This window comes from Euleptes europaea, chromosome 8 (assembly GCF_029931775.1).
Source record: "Euleptes europaea isolate rEulEur1 chromosome 8, rEulEur1.hap1, whole genome shotgun sequence".
Lineage (NCBI taxonomy): Eukaryota > Metazoa > Chordata > Lepidosauria > Squamata > Sphaerodactylidae > Euleptes > Euleptes europaea.
Window position 1 is genome coordinate 46,142,001 of NC_079319.1, and position 18,793 is coordinate 46,160,793.

The following is an 18,793-nucleotide window of genomic DNA, read 5'->3' on the forward strand; positions in this document are numbered from 1 at the left end:
CAAGTCTGGTAGAAACAGTTGCAGCAGCCTGATATTTGAAAGAAGTTTTAAAAAAAACGCCACAGAGAATGTTATTCTTTACTTCAGCTGTTCTGGCTACGACCGGGGAACGACGCCTAACTTTTGGATGACAATGGTTTCGTCCGACATCCATGCCCGCCCCAGTTCCCCTCGGGGAGCCAATCGGGGTCTTCGAGGTGGCTCCTCCCCCCCGCCTTGTGGCATCGCTGATGCGGAAGTGCCGGTCTCTTCCTGGGGAGGCCGGGGTGCTGGGGCGGCATGGCGGTTTCCTTCCCTGCAGCCGGCGCGGGGCTGCAGGGTGTTCTGCTCCAGCTGCACGGGACTTTGCAGAGCGCAGACCCGGCCAGCGCCGCTTTGCACGGACACAGCCTGGTCCGTTCCTTGGCGGAGGCGTGCGTGACGAGCAGCGGGGATGTCGCTCGTGGTGCGTACAAAAAAAGCACGCCAGAGAGCAATCCGAGGGCCTCAAGGGTGTGATTTAGAAACTTTGGTGTTTTTTCTGGGGAAGGATAGGACTATGTTTATTTATTTACATTATTTATCATACACCTCCCTCGCTGAGACTCAATGAGTTTAAGGATGAATAAGGCTTGGCTTCCTGTCCTGAAAAACTCCAGACTACAGCCCACAATAGCCATGCGGATTAGCTTTGGATTTAACGCATTAACAGATCACTTCAGGATACAGTGGTTCCATATTAACATACCACACCCTCATTAGCACATTATCTTGATACTTACAGGACAATGTAATCATTAGCACATTATCTTGATACTTACAGGACAATGATTACATTGTCATTAGCACATTATCTTGATACTTACAGGACAATGATTACATTGTCCTGTAAGTATCAAGATAATGTGCTAATGAGGGTGTGGTATGTTAATATGGAACCATTGTATCCTGAAGTTAATGCACATTACCTTTGATACTTTTTGCAGGACAATGATTCAGCTCAAACCCAACCCCTTTCTGACTATATATTACTCTTCCTACGCACTTGACACTGAGAGACACTGTCCTTCAGCGTGACTCCTCTGAAGATGCCGGCCACAGCTGCTGGCGAAACGTCAGGAAAGAAAATACCAAGACCACCGTCACACAGCCCGGATAACCTACAAGAACCAATGAACTCTGACCGTGAAAGCCTTCGACAATATTTTGGTGTGATTACTCAGTCTTGGGTTTTGAATAATAACCGTATGGGAAAGACCTTAAAGTTACAAAGTTTTCTTCCCGCGAGCGGGTTGCATCTGTGGACTGCAGAACTCGCTGCCACCTGACTAAACAAAGATTGAAGATCCGTCATTATTGGATGCCCCGTCCTGTTGAGTGTATTGATTTACGATGTGTAATCCGCCTTGCGTCTCAGTGAGGGAGGTGTATTATAAATAATGTAAATAAATAAACATAGTCCTATCCTTCCCCAGGAAAACAACCACCACCAAGTAGTGTCCCACCTTTATATTAGGGCCAGCTGAAATGTGGCAGAATAGGAAACAAGCTTCTGAGTTTCCCAGAAGTGTCATGATGCTGCAGATTAGGTACAAAAAAGTTAAGGGGAGGAGTAGAAAGACAAGAGTGTTTTTCTGGACACTGCGTCTTATATTTTGTAAGCCGCTCCAAGCCTGATTTTGTCCAGGGGGAGCGGGGTAATAAATGGAAATAATAATAATAATATAAAATTCCGAGGTGTTTAAAAGTGTATTGTATGTATTATAGCTATGTTATAAGATGCCTTCAGCTCTGTAAGGAAGAAAGTTGGCTAATAAATAAGTGTTGACCTTTACAGACTCAATGGAAGGCACTGCTCCCTATTCCAACTAATTAGGAGGTCCATAAGTGATCAGAGCAGATATTTTGGGTGGTCACACTGTTTCCTTCTTTGAGCCAGCATGGTGTGGTGATTTGGAGTGGTGGACTCTACTCTGGAGAACCCGGTTTGATTCCTCACTCCTCCACAAGAGCAGCGGGTACTAATCTGGTGAACTGGGTTGGTTTCCCCACTCTTACGCATGAAGCCAGCTGGGTGACCTTGGGCTAGTCACAGCTCTCTTAGAGCTCTCTCAGTCCCACCTTACCTCAAAGGGTTTCTGTTGTGGGGAAGGGAAGTGATTGTAAACTGGATGATTCTTCCTTAAGTAATACAGAAAGTCGGCATATAAAAGCCAACTCTTTACTATGTAACAGTCTCTGATACTTTTCAAATATATAGTGAGTAATCCTTCTTAGGCTTTATAATTTGCGTTAAATCTTGCAGTGATTAATGGGCTACTTTTTATCATTATGATCATAACTGTAATTATTTCTGATATGTCAAGTTGTTTTGGTGTCAATCTGTTTTAAATTGTGTGTGTGTACTGCAGTAACTTAACATTATCATCATCAATCAAAAGCAATAAAACCAGGCCATCAAGAGACAAGAGATTCCCAAGTATGCAGAAAAATATTACTTTGTTAAACAACAAAAGGACATTCCTTGAAAAATGGTCTGATAATGAGTAAGGCTCTGGAAGTATATGTTGAGGGTCAGCTAAAAGCAGACAAAGAAGAAATCAGCTTTTTAAAGTTCATGAGGGCTTTTAGAATTAATAAGGGGGAGAAACTCCATATTGCTTCTCCCATTCCTAGCTATCATGCCTATTAAACAGAAAAGCGGTTTAGAAAAGGAAAATAAACAGTGGGAGAGTTTTGAATGTTGGAGTGTATGCAAGCTTATAATGAATACAGGATATGAATGCCACAAAAAGTCTATTTTTTCTGAAAGTAATCAGGAATATAATTTATGTAAAAATAAGTAAACATTAAATATGTGAACATTAGGTAGCACTTGTCAAAGGACATTAATTACTAATTATATCATGAAAATAACGGTTAAAGTAATAGTTTCAGCACTATATTTTGTGGACTGTCTGCTTCATGTCTTTTAAGGAAATAACAGTAGAAAAGAGCAAGACTAACAAAAATTTTGGCAGGTTATGAGGTTTCATGAGTCACAGCTCGCTTTAGATATCTGAAATAGTGAGCTGTGACTCACGAAAGCTCATACCCTGCCAAAATTTTTGTTAGTCTTTAAGGTGCTACTGGACTCTTGCTCTTTTCTACTGCTACGGACAGACAATTGACTCAATAAAGGAAGCCACAGCCTTCAATTTGCAAGATCTGAGCAAGGCTATCAAAGATAGGACATTTTGGAGGACTTTCATTCATAAGGTCGCCATGAGTCGGAAGCGACTTGACGGCACTTCACACACGCACACACACACACACACACACAGACAAACACGGCTACCCATTGTGATCTAAGGAAGTAATAGTATTCTATCCTGAGTAATACATGTATTGACAAAATTCTGTCTTAGGGTACCTCTGATGTTGGGATAGTGATATTCGTTCCTAAAGGGAAAGGTATTTTCTCTAAATCTGTAGTTGATAAGCTTCAAACCTTGGATTTCTGTACCAGAGGAGAAATATTTTTAGATAGAAGCATTAAGGAGCTCTCGTGGTCATTGTCTCCACAATGGGCTTTTGTGGGCACATTTTATCTCTCCATTGGTGGGATTCTGTTTCGTTTGTATGATACATAGATGTGAGCAGAGGCTCTATAATTAATCCCGTAAACTCATTTGTATTAACAGGTAATTTGACCGCCTTTAGATGTTTACAGCTTGTAACATTTTTATCTGGGTAATAGAATATGTATTCTAGAATCATAAATTTGGAAAGAAGCAATTTGCCTTGGTGCCTGCATTTTAAACCTTCCCTTTCTCTTCCCACAGCTCTACAGACTTCACTGGTCTTTTCTAAAGAGGATGGGTTACTTGCATTTATCCATAAATCACTGCGTACAGAAGAAGTAAGTAGATGATCTCAGGCTGTTACCGCACTTGTATTCCCAGCGATGTATTAAGAGTTTTAAAATGTTATAAAAAATACTGTTCTCACTTTCTAGGTATTCCCACCGATGTATTAAGAGTTTGAAAATGTTATAAAAAATACTGTTCGCACTTTGTTTGGCCCCTTTAGCTGTGAAGACGTCTTCCAACCATTTATAAGCCGTGGTATCCAAAAACCCTTTTAAAGCGATGTTTTTTACAACAGTTTCAAACTCTTAATACATTGCTGGGGATACAAAGTGCGGTAACTCCCTTAGTTTGAAGCAGGGGTCGGCAAACTCATTAGTCAAAAGAGCCAATATCAACAGTACAACGATTGAGATTTCTTTTGAGAGCCAAATTTCTTAAACTTAAACTATATAGGTAGGTGCACTGTTTATTAACTTAATAAACTTTAATTAAAGTTTTAAGTCTTAATTAAACTGTAGTTACACTGGGGGGAGATGCTAGGGTTGCCAGGTCTCCAGCCACCACCTGGAGGTTGGTAACCCTAGTAGAGGAAGGGAGGTGGGAGGGATGGAGAAAGTAAGGAACTGGGAAAGGAAAGAGAATGAAGGAACTGGGGAAGGAAGGAAGGGGGAGGGGCGGAGAAAAAAGAAAGAAAGAAAGAACTGGGAAAGGAAAGAGAAGGAAGGTCCTGGGGAAGAAAGGATGAAAGGGAAGAAGGAAGGAAAAAAGGAAGGAAGGAAGAGTGGGGGAGGGACAGAGAGAAAGAAAGAGGAAGGAAGGAACTGGGAAGGAAAGAGAAGGAAGCAACTGGGGAAGAAAGGATGGAAGGAAGGAAGGAAGAAAGAAAGAAGAGGGGGGAGAAAGGAGAGGGGGAGGACGGCGGGGGATGGCAGGCCTTTCTCTGGCGGATGCGCGACTGTTGAGGGGCTGCCTGGCCCTCCACAAGCACCCTGCATGCCAGGCAGAAGGCTCCGGTGGGGTTTGGCGGGGCGCATTCAAACCCGGGTCTGCAAGCTGAAAGAGGCGGCAGGTCGGGGACGAAACGGCAACCGGCAACGCGGAACAATGCGCAACAGGAGGGAGGCCAGGCCTTCGTCCCCCTGCCGGCCTGCGTCAGCGTGCTGGACGGGCCAGTTCAGGAGGGCGGCGGCGGCTCCAGGGCAAGCATGCTCATCGCTGAGTAACCTTCAACTAAGGACAAGCTAGGGGCAGGGAGGGGGGGTTGAGTGTTTTGGGGATGGTGGAAAGAGGAGATGCCTCCCTTGGGTCGCCCTGGCAACTGCGGCCCGCCTGCGCCACTTCTCCCGTCGACTGACCGACCCACCCCGCGCGTGCCCGCGTGCCCGCACGTGGAAAGAGCCGCACTCAAGGGCTCAAAGAGCCGCATGCGGCTCGGGAGCCGCACTTTTGCGACCCATGGTTTAAAGCATGCTTGCAGATAGATAGTAGTCAATAAAGGTAAGAGTTGCTTCCTGTCTACCAGGTGGAGAAGGATTTTTGTTTTGTTTGTTTCCATATCTGCTCTGAGTCTTTGTGAGAATGGTGGGCTGTAAGTGAAGTTAAACTAAAAAAAATTTGGAAGAGATAAGTGTTTTTTTCCTTTTAGGACATTACCATGCCACAAAGGACTAACATAAGTAGGTCTGGGTTGGTAAAACACTTTTTGAGGAAGTAAGCCGTTTGCAAAGTCAGTTCCGATCCTTATTAATTAGATGTTTTTGTTGTCTGGTTGCTTATATGGCTTGGGGAAAATGCTTTTAATGCTATCTATTTTCAGTTTCGAGAATGTAGAGAAGAAATATTAAAGTTTCTTTGTGCTTTTCTGGAAAAGATTGGGCAGAAGATTCACCCTTATGCACAGGATGTAAAGGTAGGTCAGGGAAAACTACTTGCTTCTATATAAATACTATTAGAATGTTTCCTCTTATGTAATGTTAAATCTTTTTGCTGTTCTCTTAATTGTTCATCTAGTCTTTCCTTATAATTATACCTCAATTGAAGAATCAGTCTGTTTATCCTCTGTTCTGGACATGTTTTAAGTCCTGATCAGTTCTGCAGTCCATTGTGGGAAATTGTTTTGCTTCATTAAATGACTGCACAAATTTTTCCTGTTCCTCTGCAGTACCATCATGTCCAAAATATACCTTTTGTTATTTCATCTTCCTGGGGTATGCACAAATTATCTGTGTAGCTGAAGCTTTTTTATCTCCTGGGTAGGAAATATGTGTAAGTTGTACTTTGGATGGTGTTGTGGACAAACAGGAAGAATGAGGTACTTATTCTCCTGTTCACTCTAACAGTCACAGTCAAGCTACTGCAAGTAATAAACAGAAGGACTTGTCTATCTTTGTACTGTCAATCCTGGTTAGCAGCAGCACTCTAGTGTCTTGGGCAGCAATCTTTCTCCATATGAATGTGACATTATTGTTAGAGCATCAAGTTTTGTTTAGGGTACTTTGGAAAGTTCTTTACATGCTTTGGCTTTTTACAAGAGCAGTTGAGGGGAAATAGGACATTTTGATTTCAAGGATTGCTGTTACTGTCCTGTGTAAATAAATTGGCATCCTTTAAATAAAATGCTGATGAACCATTGGTGCAAGTTATTGTACTGCAAATGCAGCACATCATTTGTTGTTTTGCTTATTGTCTTTTAACATGCAGCGAACATGTATTAGTGTTTATACAAAGGAAAAATCAGCAAAATGCAGAATCCCAGCCCTAGAGCTACTGATTAAGGTATTTATATATTTAAAAATTTCTAGCCTGCTGTTCTCCAAAACAGAACTCAGGGCAGAAAACTTTGTATGAGTTTTTGTTTCTTAGAATGTCAGTGTCATCTTAAGCAGAGTTACTCCTTTCTAACCCCATTGATTTCAATGGACTTAGAAAGGTGTAACTTCGTTGAAGATTGTACTGTAGGGTTATATAGAATGATACTCAAAGTTCATTGCCATAGGAATGTTGCAATGGTATTTTACTTGTAATGGTAAATTAATCTTTAGTCAGTTACATTCATGGTAGAAAGAATATCTACCTTCTATCCTTAAGGTAGATATTCTTTCTATGTTTCTAACACAGAAATGGCAGCATGTCTGATTGCAATTTTATTCTTGTTTCTGACAGCCTTCTACATGTTTATATGTAGTGATAGTCAAAGGTCATTATAATAGAAATATTGCTATAGTATGTTTAATTCATAATGAAGAGTATCCTAAAGTAAATGACAACTACGAAGAATACCTAGCTTTGGGAAATGAATGGCAACACATCTAAATGCAACTTTCAATTGGCTTAACGTATTTTTCCTGGCATCCTGAACTTTTCCCAAGAGTCTGTAAAGGCTGGCATTTACCTAGAAAAACAATATGGCATTCTTCTATTACCTTATCCTGCCTTTTAAAAATGCCCCCCCCCCTTTTAATTGGATATTACAATTATCTTCTAGCTCCTTCAGAACGTACGGTCAGTTTGCGTGATGGAAGACATGAAAATTGGAGAAATATTTAACAAATTCTATGGTGAACTTGCTGTAAAAAGTAAAGTTCCAGATACAGGTAAGTTGTGAATTTCTTTTAACTTTAAAAAAAGCTGGAAAGTGGTGGGTCACCAGAATTACTAAAGGATTCAAACACAATCCAGTAAAAGTTAGCTTAGGGTAGTAGTACTCACTCTGTGGCTAACAGACAGTCATATTGACAATCACTCATCCAGTAGAGCCACATTAGTGTGTATGCTCAGAGTTAGTCAGTATCCTGAGCAACAAAGAGTGTCATACCTTAATTTTACTTCAATATGCACTTTAGAAGCATGGCTTGCTTAGTGCAAAGAGCTATACTACAATTCAGAGGCAGGAAAATAAATTCAAATGCCAACAACACAAAAAATGTTCAAAAGATGGCACTGCCCAGACTTTGCATATCATTTCAGTAGGTAAGGACAGACCCGGACAGTTTGCAATCCTGAGTGCCTGCAGGACATGATTCAAGAGGTGACCCTTGGAGCACATGAGTTATGGGCTGCTTCATTGGCATCTTTATGAACATTAGCACTGTGAACAGCTCAATTCACCTGTACAGTTTCTACTTGTCATGCAACATAAAGGGCAGAGGAGGTCCTAGCAGCTGAAAAATTGGCATTCTTAGTAATTGATCACAAAGGTTGTAGTCCTAAAAACATTGTCCTAGGAGTAAGCTGCATAGAATAAAATTGGTCTTACTCCAAAGTAGACCTTAGGATTGCTCCTGAAAAATTCTATTTGTGTATTGGGGCCATGACCAACTGAAAACATATTCTAGTTTCTACTGTGGAAACTTCCCTCCCTGGATCAAAATCAAGTACAAAGTTCATATCTTTAACTCTGTGTTGTACTGTGGGTTTTGAGCTTGTTTTGGTTTAGCTGTGAACAATGAGGCAAAAGCCCTCTATATATGTTCAGAAGCACTTTTATCCTCTATCTTTTTTAAGTGTTGGAAAGGATTTATGAGCTCCTTGGAGTCTTGGGAGAAGTCCAACCTAGTGACATGCTTGACAACTCTGAAAAATTATTTCGAGCTTATTTGGGTGAACTCAAAACACAGGTAAAGTTGGATTTTTATGGGACATCAGTCACCATACATGTATGTTTTAACCTTGTGTTTAGGCTAAATATTTTAAAGTCTTTAACTGAGTACATGTAAATTTTTTTGAAATATATCCTGTTTCCTAACTTAATCTGTTAGCAATTTGGAGGGGGGGGAATTCATAATCAGTCTAGCTGAGTTATTGAAGAGGAAAGGGAGAAACCCTATACTGTAGAACTTAATTGTAAAACCTTTTCTGATGATGTAAAACAGAATCATTAGCATTTTCGTTATTGTTTATGTCTTTATAAGCAGTAACTATTTTTCTCACACATTTACTCATACAATCAAAACTTGTGGTATTCTGTTACTGTTTTTCCCAAAAAGAAAAATTCAGAATACTTGGCTATCTTTGCAGTCTATCAGAATTATTAACTATCCTATAGTTGCTTGTCAGATCTCAGAAGCTAAGCAGGGTCAGCCCTGGTTAGTATTTGGATGGGAGACCGCCAAGGAATACTAGGGTTGCTGTGCAGAGGAAGGCACTGGCAAACCATCTCTGTTAGTCTCTTGCCATGAAAACCCCAAAAGGGGTCTCCATAAGTCGGCTGCGACTTGACGGCACTTTACACACACATACAGTTGCTCTACACCATAACTTATTTAACTGTTTCTTTATGCTGGGAACGTCACCTAACTTGCTATACTTAGCCAACTAAGTCATAAGGAAATTCTGGTTGTCTAATCTACAGTGGGCACAATCTGTCAAATGTTGGTTGTGAACAAGTCCTATTGAAAGCAGTGGAATGAAACTTAGTTGGCTTCATTAAATTGGATTAATTTCAGAGGGATTTAACTGGATGTTTTTAAAAAACAGAATTTGTAGGGGGGAAAACACTTCCTCAGTTCTTTTTATGATAGCAATAATGTCTTCAGTTGTGTGTTTGCCTCAGAATACCAGTCTGCTGTGGTATGCTACTTGAACCTAACCCCCCTCCTTTTTTAGATGACATCTTCAACAAGAGAGCCCAAGTTCCCAGTAGTTGCAGGATGTCTGAAAGGGCTGACTGCACTGATGTATAACTTTACAAAGTCCATGGATGAAGGTGTAGTAATTTTCTTATTAAAATATTTGAAGGACCTAAAGAGCATCATGGTGTTATTCAGACTTCATGAAGTTGCTCCTGCCTTCTAAACTTCTTAGATCTTTGTTCACTGCTCCCCAGCTGCTCCTAGCCCGGCTTTGTTGGGGACAGTGGGATATAAGAATGATGAATAAATAAATAAATTCAGAAGTCTTGTGGGGCTCTCCTGTTCAGATCATGCAGACATCTCTGTTTTTCTGTGCCGCTTCATAGACAGTCTGGAGTACCAAGGCCCACAGCTGTCATGGACTGACTCTCCCACTGTTCCCTTTTAGCAGCCCTATAGTTCAGTCCTAAGCAGAGTTACACCCTTCTTAAACCCACTGACTTCAGTGGACTTAGAAGGGCCGGACTCTCTTTAGGATTGTACTGCTAGTGGTTTTTGGTTCTCCCAATAAGGACCACTATTGGTCTGACGGATCATAGGTTTTCAAATTGCTACCAATAAGATGTGAAAAAGTTTCCATACTCCTGCTCCTGTGCTTCATATCTAAGGGAGTCCTTATGCCAATTTAAAGTTAGGCTAACGCAGCGAGTTGAATGATCCCATTGGATCATTTAATCCAAACTTGTGTGCTGAGCAAGAATATCTTTATACATTAGCTTACCCAACAGATGCTTCACCAACATTTCTTGGAAGCCTCCAGAGCCTTTGTAGCCTGGGTAGGTTGTTCCAATAGCCAGGAAAGTTTTCCTAACCTTCAACCTTAGTATACCTTCTTGTTCTTTATATCTGTCTCTGCTTATAGTGTCCTTAGTAGCGGAATTAACTGTAGTTTGTTCTTCACTCTGTGATCTTTTTAGATGATTAAAGTCCCATCAATGTCATTTTATCCTCCTATCTTATTTTCTCCATCTAATTTTTATTTGATTCTTCCAAATTCTTTCTGTCTCCATTGGGTTTGCATTTTAGAGCTTTTATCATCTATGTAGTCCTTTTCTAAAGTCTTTAGAGCTTTTTCAGTGTGGATATGCAGAATAAGGACGCTTGTTACAATCTGCTTAGTTCTGATAACTTTCTGGGTGGCTTCCATTCAGGAGACTTCTTGTTCCTCTGTTTATTTTTTAGTGAAGATGGAAGGGTAGAAAGTTCAATTAAAATTAGGATATCGCTTTACTAGATGTTTTCACTGATCCATCACATAAATTTTGCAAATTTCTATATCTCTTATGGAGGATTGGTTTAGTTTCATAAGGCAAAAAATAATAATAATAACACGGAGCTATGTTAACACAATTTCCTTGAAGAACAGATTTTTGCAATTTCGTCTCACCATAGTGACAAGAGACTTAGTGTCACACTGGCCACATCATGGTTGTTTAAATGTTTGGATATTTTCCCCATAGATCCGCAGACCTCAAAGGAGATCTTTGATTTTTCAGTGAAGGCAATAAATCCGCAGGTATGATGTATGTTGGTTCAAAAATTATCATTCTTCATACATTAAGTAGTTTTGAGTAACAAGTCTTTTATAGCAAAACTTTTGATATTGCAGGTTGACTTAAAACGATATGCAGTGCCCCTGGGTAAGAATTTTATTTTATATTGAATACACTGATGAAACAGGCATATTTCCTTTTTTCTTTGAAAGAGGTATAGTACATGCACCTTTTTTGTTTACAAGAAGTAAAATAGAATTTTTAAAATATTTATGGCAATAATCATAATGAAATGTGGGCAAATTATTTTTTTATTCCTAATTTCTGTCCAAGTATCTAATTCTATAAATGTATACCTTATTGTAATTCACCAAGAAAGGTGAAACTTCTGGCCGCCTCGAATATGCTGAGTTTTCTAGCTGGAACAAAATTTTGAATTTAAATTTAAACTTTTGGTTTGCAGCTGGGCTACGTTTATTTAGTCTTCATGCTGTTCAGTTTAGTACCTGCCTTCTGGACAACTATGTCTCGCTGTTTGAAGTGATGTCTAAATGGTGTGGCCATCAGAATGTAGAACTGAGGAAAGCTGGCAATTCAGCCCTAGATGCGTTTCTTAAACAGGTAAATACATGCAGCTTACGATCCATCATTTTTTTCAACTGATTCTCAAACTCAATGCCTCTTCATGATTCTTACCACCCCCTCTTAGATATCTCGTTAAAGAACTGTAGGAGAATCCTCTCTCCCCCCGTTGTCATTTTATCTCATGTGTCTCTTTCTTATTCCCTCATCTTTATCAGTCTCACCATCATTTCTCTTGTCTCTTTCTCTCTCTACACCCCTTCTTTCTCCCTTTTCTTTCCTGTTGTCTGTCTATCTTTTTCTCTCACCCACCTCTTATCTGATGGTATTGCTGTTTGTAGTGAGATTTCACTGGCACAAGCATGATTCTAAGACTGCATTAAAACATCATGACAAGGTGTAATTAAATTGCAGCTGGGCATAAACACAGGCTGCCATGCTTGCATGCTCCCCTCTCCCCTCCATCTCATCTCTTGTGCACGAAGCTTGAAACATAATTTCTCAGCTCTAACTTACCATGACGTGTGAGTGCAGGTGCCTTGGCAAACTGCAGTTTGTTTACATCCCAGAAGCTAGGATTTTAACCCTCAGTTTAGCCATCTGGCTTGTGGGATGTGAAGACTTTGATTTGCCAGGAAACCTGCATGTAGATATCGTGATAAATTGAAACTTGATCAAACTGGGGATTTTGTGTCCTTGGATGACCGGAGCTGGAGAAGCAAGGAGAGCATGTGCATATGGAAACCAACTGTGATTGTGTCCAATTACAGTGTGATAGGACCTTGTTGTAGTGTCCTGAACACAACTGTAGTTCAGCATTTGAGTTCAGTTTGCAATGGCTTTATATGTTTGTTTATATGTTTAACTTTTACATTCATATAATAGTTCTCACAGCTGTTAGGATACCTTTCTTTGCTCCTTGCATCATGATACTGTATGCAGATGGCACAGTTTTGTTACCTTTGCCAGTCTTGTTTGAGGAGGCTACTGAATAGACTGGGCATAGTGATTAATTTAACAACTATTTTTAATTTGTTATTGTTGTCCATAATGTTGACTTTATTTGCAGATCTCTGTAATGGTTGCAAAGGATGCAGAAATGTACAAGAGCACTCTGAACTACTTCATGAAACAATTTTATGGCATTATCAGAAGGATGGATTCTAGCAACAAGGAACTGTCCATTGCTATCCGTGGATACGGCCTTTTTGCAGCAGTACGTAATTTACTTCTGTACACAGTAACATGTTAAAGCTGTTGAATGCTGAGAAAATAAACACATTTATCTTACATGGTAGACTGTTATGCTCTCTCTGTACTGCAGTTTCAGCTGCATCTTCAGGAAGGCGTTTTGCTAAACCTCATGATACGTTGCAGGTGATTCTTCCACTAACTTGAGTGTGTAATACTTCCCCGAAGTTACTTTAGCATTAGTGAGACACCATACTTCGAATATAAGGCTTTTTGTTGTCCCTTAAACTTGGTTGGCATTGTTAAGAAACTGTTTAGGTTTTCTGCATTAATGTTGGGGTTCTAAAAACATTGGCATTTGATAATTAGACAAGTGCAAGCAATGATTCCACGAGATGTTGGGGAAAGGATCCCGTCAACCCCACTTGCTCCCCAACCCTCAGCTCTGCTGCTTTGTGGGTTGGCCTGATGGTGTGGTTGCAGCCCAGGCTCACGCTTCTGCCCTCCCCACAGGCAAACTGACAGGGAGATGGAATCTCACCCACTCCCTCACACACTCTGCCCCCCCCCCCCGTTTTGCCCAGCCATCTGTCCTCCTCCCCACTGCTCTGAGGGCAACAGTGGTGACAGGGGGAGTGGCTGTGGGCAGCAGTTGTTGCCCTCCCCTGCAGCAAATTCATGGAAAGGGGAACTCATCTGACCCTTCCCCTTCTCTCCTTGCCAGCTGCTCTGCTCACCGTTTCTACCATCTGTCCCTCCTGGCTGCTCTGCCTGCCCATCCTCTGTAGCCTTCTGGGGAACAGTGCTGGGCATGGCTCCTGCCCTCTTCTTCTTGCCTGCAGTGCTGACTCAGCCTGTCTGGCTGAAGTGGCAGCTTCCTCTCCTCTGTCATCTCCCACATGTGGGGAGGAGGATGGATGCTGTGGGACTAGCAGAGGACCATTGTCTGCCTAGCGGATAGTTTCTCTGTTGTGGGCAAAATTGACCCCCCTTTTTTTAGAGTGTGTCTTTTTCCACAGAGGTGGGCAGGTCTCCATTGTTGTAAAACAAAAACCTCCCTTCTCCCTATTTGGTTCCAATCCTTGGATTTTAGTATCCAGAGATGGGCCATATTGATAATGGCTGGGATCCAGTGACTGCATTATGAAGAAGGTACATCTGCTTGCTTGTGAAGAGAGGTTGCCACATTCCTCCCAACCTGTAGCTCTCTGAAAATTGGTTCCAGGGAGGATAGAGGGCTTTTCCGGGAGCTTTTTAAAGGAGGTTGAAGGAAGAAGGGAAATTGATGGAGGGTTGGGTAGAAGCATTGCTGTTCATCCAGTGAAATCATGTCACATCTTTCCTAGTTTCTTTGTCATGAGTTATGTAAAAAGGTATTCTAAATCTTACTGCAAATTTAAAATTAATAAATGCATAGGTGACACTAGAAGTTTGGCATGGCTATAGCTTGAGGACCTTTGAGGATTTTCAGGGGAAATAAATTAATAGGTAATAACTTGAGTGCTTGAGGGTTAGATGAGTAATTTTAGCTCACCTTGTTCTGAACCTTAGTCTGATACTGCAACTTCGCATAGTTGAGCGGGAAGCATGGTATTGGTTTCTTCTTCTCCCTGTTATCCTGCCTGTTGGTGCTACCTAAATGTGGGAGCAGGCAGTGGAGGGGGTTATTTAGGTAAATGAGAAGATTATGCATGCCTTCCGTATCCCATTGCGCTCTCTCTGCCTCATATGGCTCACAGTACTTGTGTTCCTGAAGGGAAGTTCTAGGTTCAATTTGAGAGGCATGAATGGGATCTCCCATTTACCCAAATGACCCTTCACACTGCCTGCATGCGCATCCTTATCTGTGTGTAGTTGGAGAAAACAGTGCTTTGACTCCATCAGAATCGTCAGTGCGGGCATCCTGTACCTGTGAGGATGACGGCTCCAGTGATGTGAATCATGTCCAGTGGGGACTGGAACATGTATCTTGATCTCATTTTAATTTTAATCTAATTACTCCATCGTTATTTTTTTCTCTTTTTTTTAAAGCCATGCAAAGCTATCAATTCTAACGACGTTGACTTCATGTATGTTGAGCTCCTTCAACGCTGTAAGCAGATGTATCTCACTGAGGCAGAAACCATGGATGACCATGTGTATCAGCTACCGAGCTTCCTTCAGTCTATTGCAAGTGTCATATTCCACTTAGATACTGTAAGTAAACAATGTAAATCTCATTAGTGAATCTGTTCTTTTATAATTTAGAAGCTGTATGAACCTACTGATGACGAGGATAGTGATATCCATTTTTTCTCTTGTACTTTTCCCTTTTGAAAAAGCTTGAATACTTTTTTAGTCAACTTGCTGGTGCTAACTTGTCCAAAAATACCATTCTTTCTCTTTTAGATTCCTGAAGTGTACTCTCCAGTTCTCGAACGCCTGATTGTGGTGCAGATAGATAGTTTCCCACAATACAGCATGAAAATGCAATCTACATGTTACAAATCTATTGTAAAGGTTTTTTTAGCCCTTGCCGGCAAAGGCCCTGTATTGTGGAGCTTTATGAGCACTGTGGGTGAGTTTTTTAATCTGGAGGTAATTTTCTTTCATTTTAGCGCTAGTTCGAGAGAAGTTTGCAAATTATTTATTCTGCTCCTGGAGTTGTTGGAGTCCTGTTATTCGGTCTTCTCTTCTAAAGCATTTGCATTTTATTCACAAAATTAAATTTATTCACAGTGAGCTTCCAGTCGCTGCCTCTTTCTGTCATCTCTTTCCCCTTTCTCAGCTTTTAACTCCCAGTACACATGGGTAATTAATAGAGTAGGATGCTAATGGCAACAGTTGCTGATTGTAAATGTTCTATTAAGTTTTACAAGGAGTTCCTTTTAATCTGTTAAAATGTTCAGACTTTTCTTATTCCACTTGATTTTTTTAAAGACATGTTGAAATATCTTTATTTTCAGTGCATCAAGGTTTGGTCAGAGTATGTTCTAAACCACTTGCCTTTTCAAGGGTAAGTTTTGTTGAGAGTTAAATTTGATTTTTTTAAATATACGCATAAAGTAGCAAAAACTTTGTTCCTTACATGTTTTTTTTTTGCCATTCATGGTTGTGTACACTGTATCCTAATTGTTTTCTTTATTTGAAGTATCAGATCCCCAATTTGAGGTGACAGTGTTAAATAGCGCAATTGGTGCTAAAATTGTATAAAATGTACTGTTGGATAACCCTTATCATGGAGTTACAACCCAATTGTTAAACCTTTTATGACTTAAATGAAAATTTCTTCCCAGTCATCTTGACGAATAATGTGAAATCGATTGCCTTTCTAGCCATCATGTGATCTACACAGATGGGGCAGCTAGAAATACATTTATGGTTTTGGGGCACCTCTGTTTGTCTGTGTATGCTGGTCTGTTCAACCTTTGGGTCTGCCTAAGTTATATTTTGCATTGGGGGACATGAAATAGTAACCATGAAAGCATTAGTAGTTTGTTTTAGAGTTCTCTGCATCATCATAAATATACTATCTGCAAGTTTAATTTGAGATGTCAGTTTCAAAATGTTTTGAATTTGCTCCTGATCTTCAGCATTTTGTGATACTGTCATTGCTTAGATTTGTTATCGCAGCCATTTTAAGTAATAAAAATATGAAACTGTATTCCATTTTCGAAACTTTGAAACTGAATTCCAGGAGACCTATTAAATGGCTCAGTTTTTCTAAGAGTAAAGAAATTTATATTATATATGTTCTTGTGTTATCACAGAATAAATAACTAGAATATGCTGGCAGAAGGGTCCTGTATTATCCTTCTGAAATTATGTAGCTAATAGTGCAATCGTACACAAAGTTACTCCAGCCTAGGCTCACTGAAATCAACGGATTGCACTTAGTTTTGGTTTTACTGTAATAACAAATAGTGATTGTGAATAGTTGTACGCACAATGTAACTTTTTGTACATTCGTTTCAATATTGTGGTGACTTGTAGGAAAATTCTGGAAAAGGTGTTTCTGCATCAGAGGAACTTCCTGCCTCTGGCGAAGTTAGGTCTGGGAAATGGAAATTGCCTACATATAAAGATTACCTGGATCTTTTTAGAAGTTTACTGAGTTGTGATACAATGAAGGTAAATAATGCTGAGATATATTGTGTGACAGAATGACTCTGCTTTCCAATAGCATCTTTCCCTGTCATTCCTATATGATTTCTTATCCAGGGATAGCCGTATCTCCCCATTCTTTCCCGGTTCTGAAATGCTACTATATCTGTACCTGTGGTGTTAATCTACTTACACTTCTGTATCATAACTTCTGAGATGTTTGTGTATTTAATGCAGTTCATAATTTAGGAATAACTTTGGCCTTACTATCTGAATTATCCTGTTTTCTCCTGCAAAGGACTCTCTCTTGGCAGATGAAGCCTGTCTAATGGCAAATTCACCACTACAGTCTCTAAATCATTTGTTGTATGATGAGCTCATAAAGTCGATCCTAAAAATAATTGAGAAGCTGGATCTTACAGTTCAGAAACAGAATGTTAATGAAGAGAAGGTAAAAGAATTAGTAGTAATTTCATAATACAAGATAATTTTCCTACCTTTTTTCTTATACAACTTGCTCAGTATAACTTGCTGATGTTCACATATAAAAACGACATTCATCTCATGTTATTCATACTTCTTGTAATGAAAACATTTTATAGGGTCCCTTCGACCCACTCCAGTCCGCATTTGTGACACAGCATTCTGTACCAGTTGTAGTTTCTGAACACTCATCAGGGGTAGCGCCACATAGAATGCATTTGCCATAATCTAATCTAGATGTTACCTGGGCGTATACCATAATGGCAAGATTTCCCCCACCCCCATGAAAGGTCCCAGCTGGCTTACCATCTGAAGCTGGTGTAAGGTTCTTCTAGCCCCTGCTGCCATGAGCTTATCCACCAGGAGGCCCAGGTCAAATAGCACCCCTGAACTATGAACCCCCTCCTGTAGGGAGAGTGGAACCCCATCCAGAACAAAAGGCTCCTCAATTCCTGGGTCAGTCCTTCCACCTACCAGTAGCTCCTCTGACTTGTCGTGATTCTCAGTTTATTAGCCCTCATTAGTCCCCAAAAAACTGTGTAACTTCAGTTATGATAGGTCTTTGGTTACAGAGCAGTTGACAAGAATGCCTTTATCAAATAGATTGCGCGCAGATACTATGATCAAAAAAGTATTCTTATTCAATATTAGAAGCTGCCTTTTTTTAAAGTAGTGGTTTGATTTAAAAACTGTAGACATGCAGGGCCTCCACTTGGACTGGTTTGCTGAGACAGAGTATGGAGAACTCCGAGATTTGTAGCAGATTATTCCAAGTGGTTCAAATTATAGCAGGCCACCATCAGCAGCTGTTTTGCAAATTGTACAGTGTGTGTACTTGCAGAACAAGACAAAAGTGCATGACTGCTCCCAACTAAAAGATATACATTATCTTGTCATCGTCGTCCCCACAGGATGCAAATGAGGCAGATGCTGATCTCACAATTCCTACTTCTGATCCAGCTGCAAACCTTCATCCTACCAAGCCTAAAGATTTTACAGCATTCATCAACCTAGTAATGTTTTGCAGGTATGGTATATTCTGTGTATTGTAATGAAGCATCACACAGAGTTGTAAATTACACTGTGCTGTGCACTGAGTTAGTCTGACTCCCTCTGTTGCAGGGGTGGGGAACCTTTTTTCCGCCAAGGTCCTTTTGGATATTTATAACATTATTCGCGGGCCATACAAAATTATCAATTTAAAAATTAGCTGACCAAGCCCCAAGCAGGCAGCTGCCCCAGATGACAGCCCCCCGGCTTGGGCAAGCAGGCAGGTATCCAACTGGTGGTACACTTGCTCACCTAGTGGCACAGGATGGCCTGTTGCACCAGCCGGGCATAGCTGTCCAGCTGCAAGCCGGAGTTGCTCCTCCTCCGCATGGTCAGGGCTGGATTCTACAGCCGGTTCCTGCTACCTCCGCCTGCAGGGATGAAATGAGGACACACTGGCTAAGAATCCCCCTCCCCGCGCGCGCATTCTGGCCCTGCCCCCTTTAACCCC

At 40.7% G+C, this 18,793-nt stretch overlaps 1 protein-coding gene across 1 annotated transcript in view; it reads left to right on the forward strand.

Moving 5' to 3' along the window:
- Positions 1-279: 279 nt before the first annotated feature.
- PRKDC (protein kinase, DNA-activated, catalytic subunit) overlaps positions 280-18,793 on the forward strand; it is a 100,494-nt gene continuing 81,980 nt past the window's right edge. The window contains exons 1-17 of the mRNA XM_056854053.1: positions 280-445; positions 3,804-3,880; positions 5,647-5,739; positions 6,531-6,605; positions 7,315-7,423; positions 8,334-8,446; positions 9,435-9,534; positions 10,921-10,976; positions 11,070-11,100; positions 11,417-11,574; positions 12,605-12,751; positions 14,758-14,922; positions 15,115-15,283; positions 15,672-15,721; positions 16,699-16,836; positions 17,108-17,260; positions 18,204-18,319. Of these exons, the coding sequence (XP_056710031.1) occupies positions 280-445; positions 3,804-3,880; positions 5,647-5,739; positions 6,531-6,605; positions 7,315-7,423; positions 8,334-8,446; positions 9,435-9,534; positions 10,921-10,976; positions 11,070-11,100; positions 11,417-11,574; positions 12,605-12,751; positions 14,758-14,922; positions 15,115-15,283; positions 15,672-15,721; positions 16,699-16,836; positions 17,108-17,260; positions 18,204-18,319 (1,916 nt within the window). The remainder of the gene's footprint in view (positions 446-3,803; positions 3,881-5,646; positions 5,740-6,530; positions 6,606-7,314; positions 7,424-8,333; positions 8,447-9,434; positions 9,535-10,920; positions 10,977-11,069; positions 11,101-11,416; positions 11,575-12,604; positions 12,752-14,757; positions 14,923-15,114; positions 15,284-15,671; positions 15,722-16,698; positions 16,837-17,107; positions 17,261-18,203; positions 18,320-18,793) is intronic.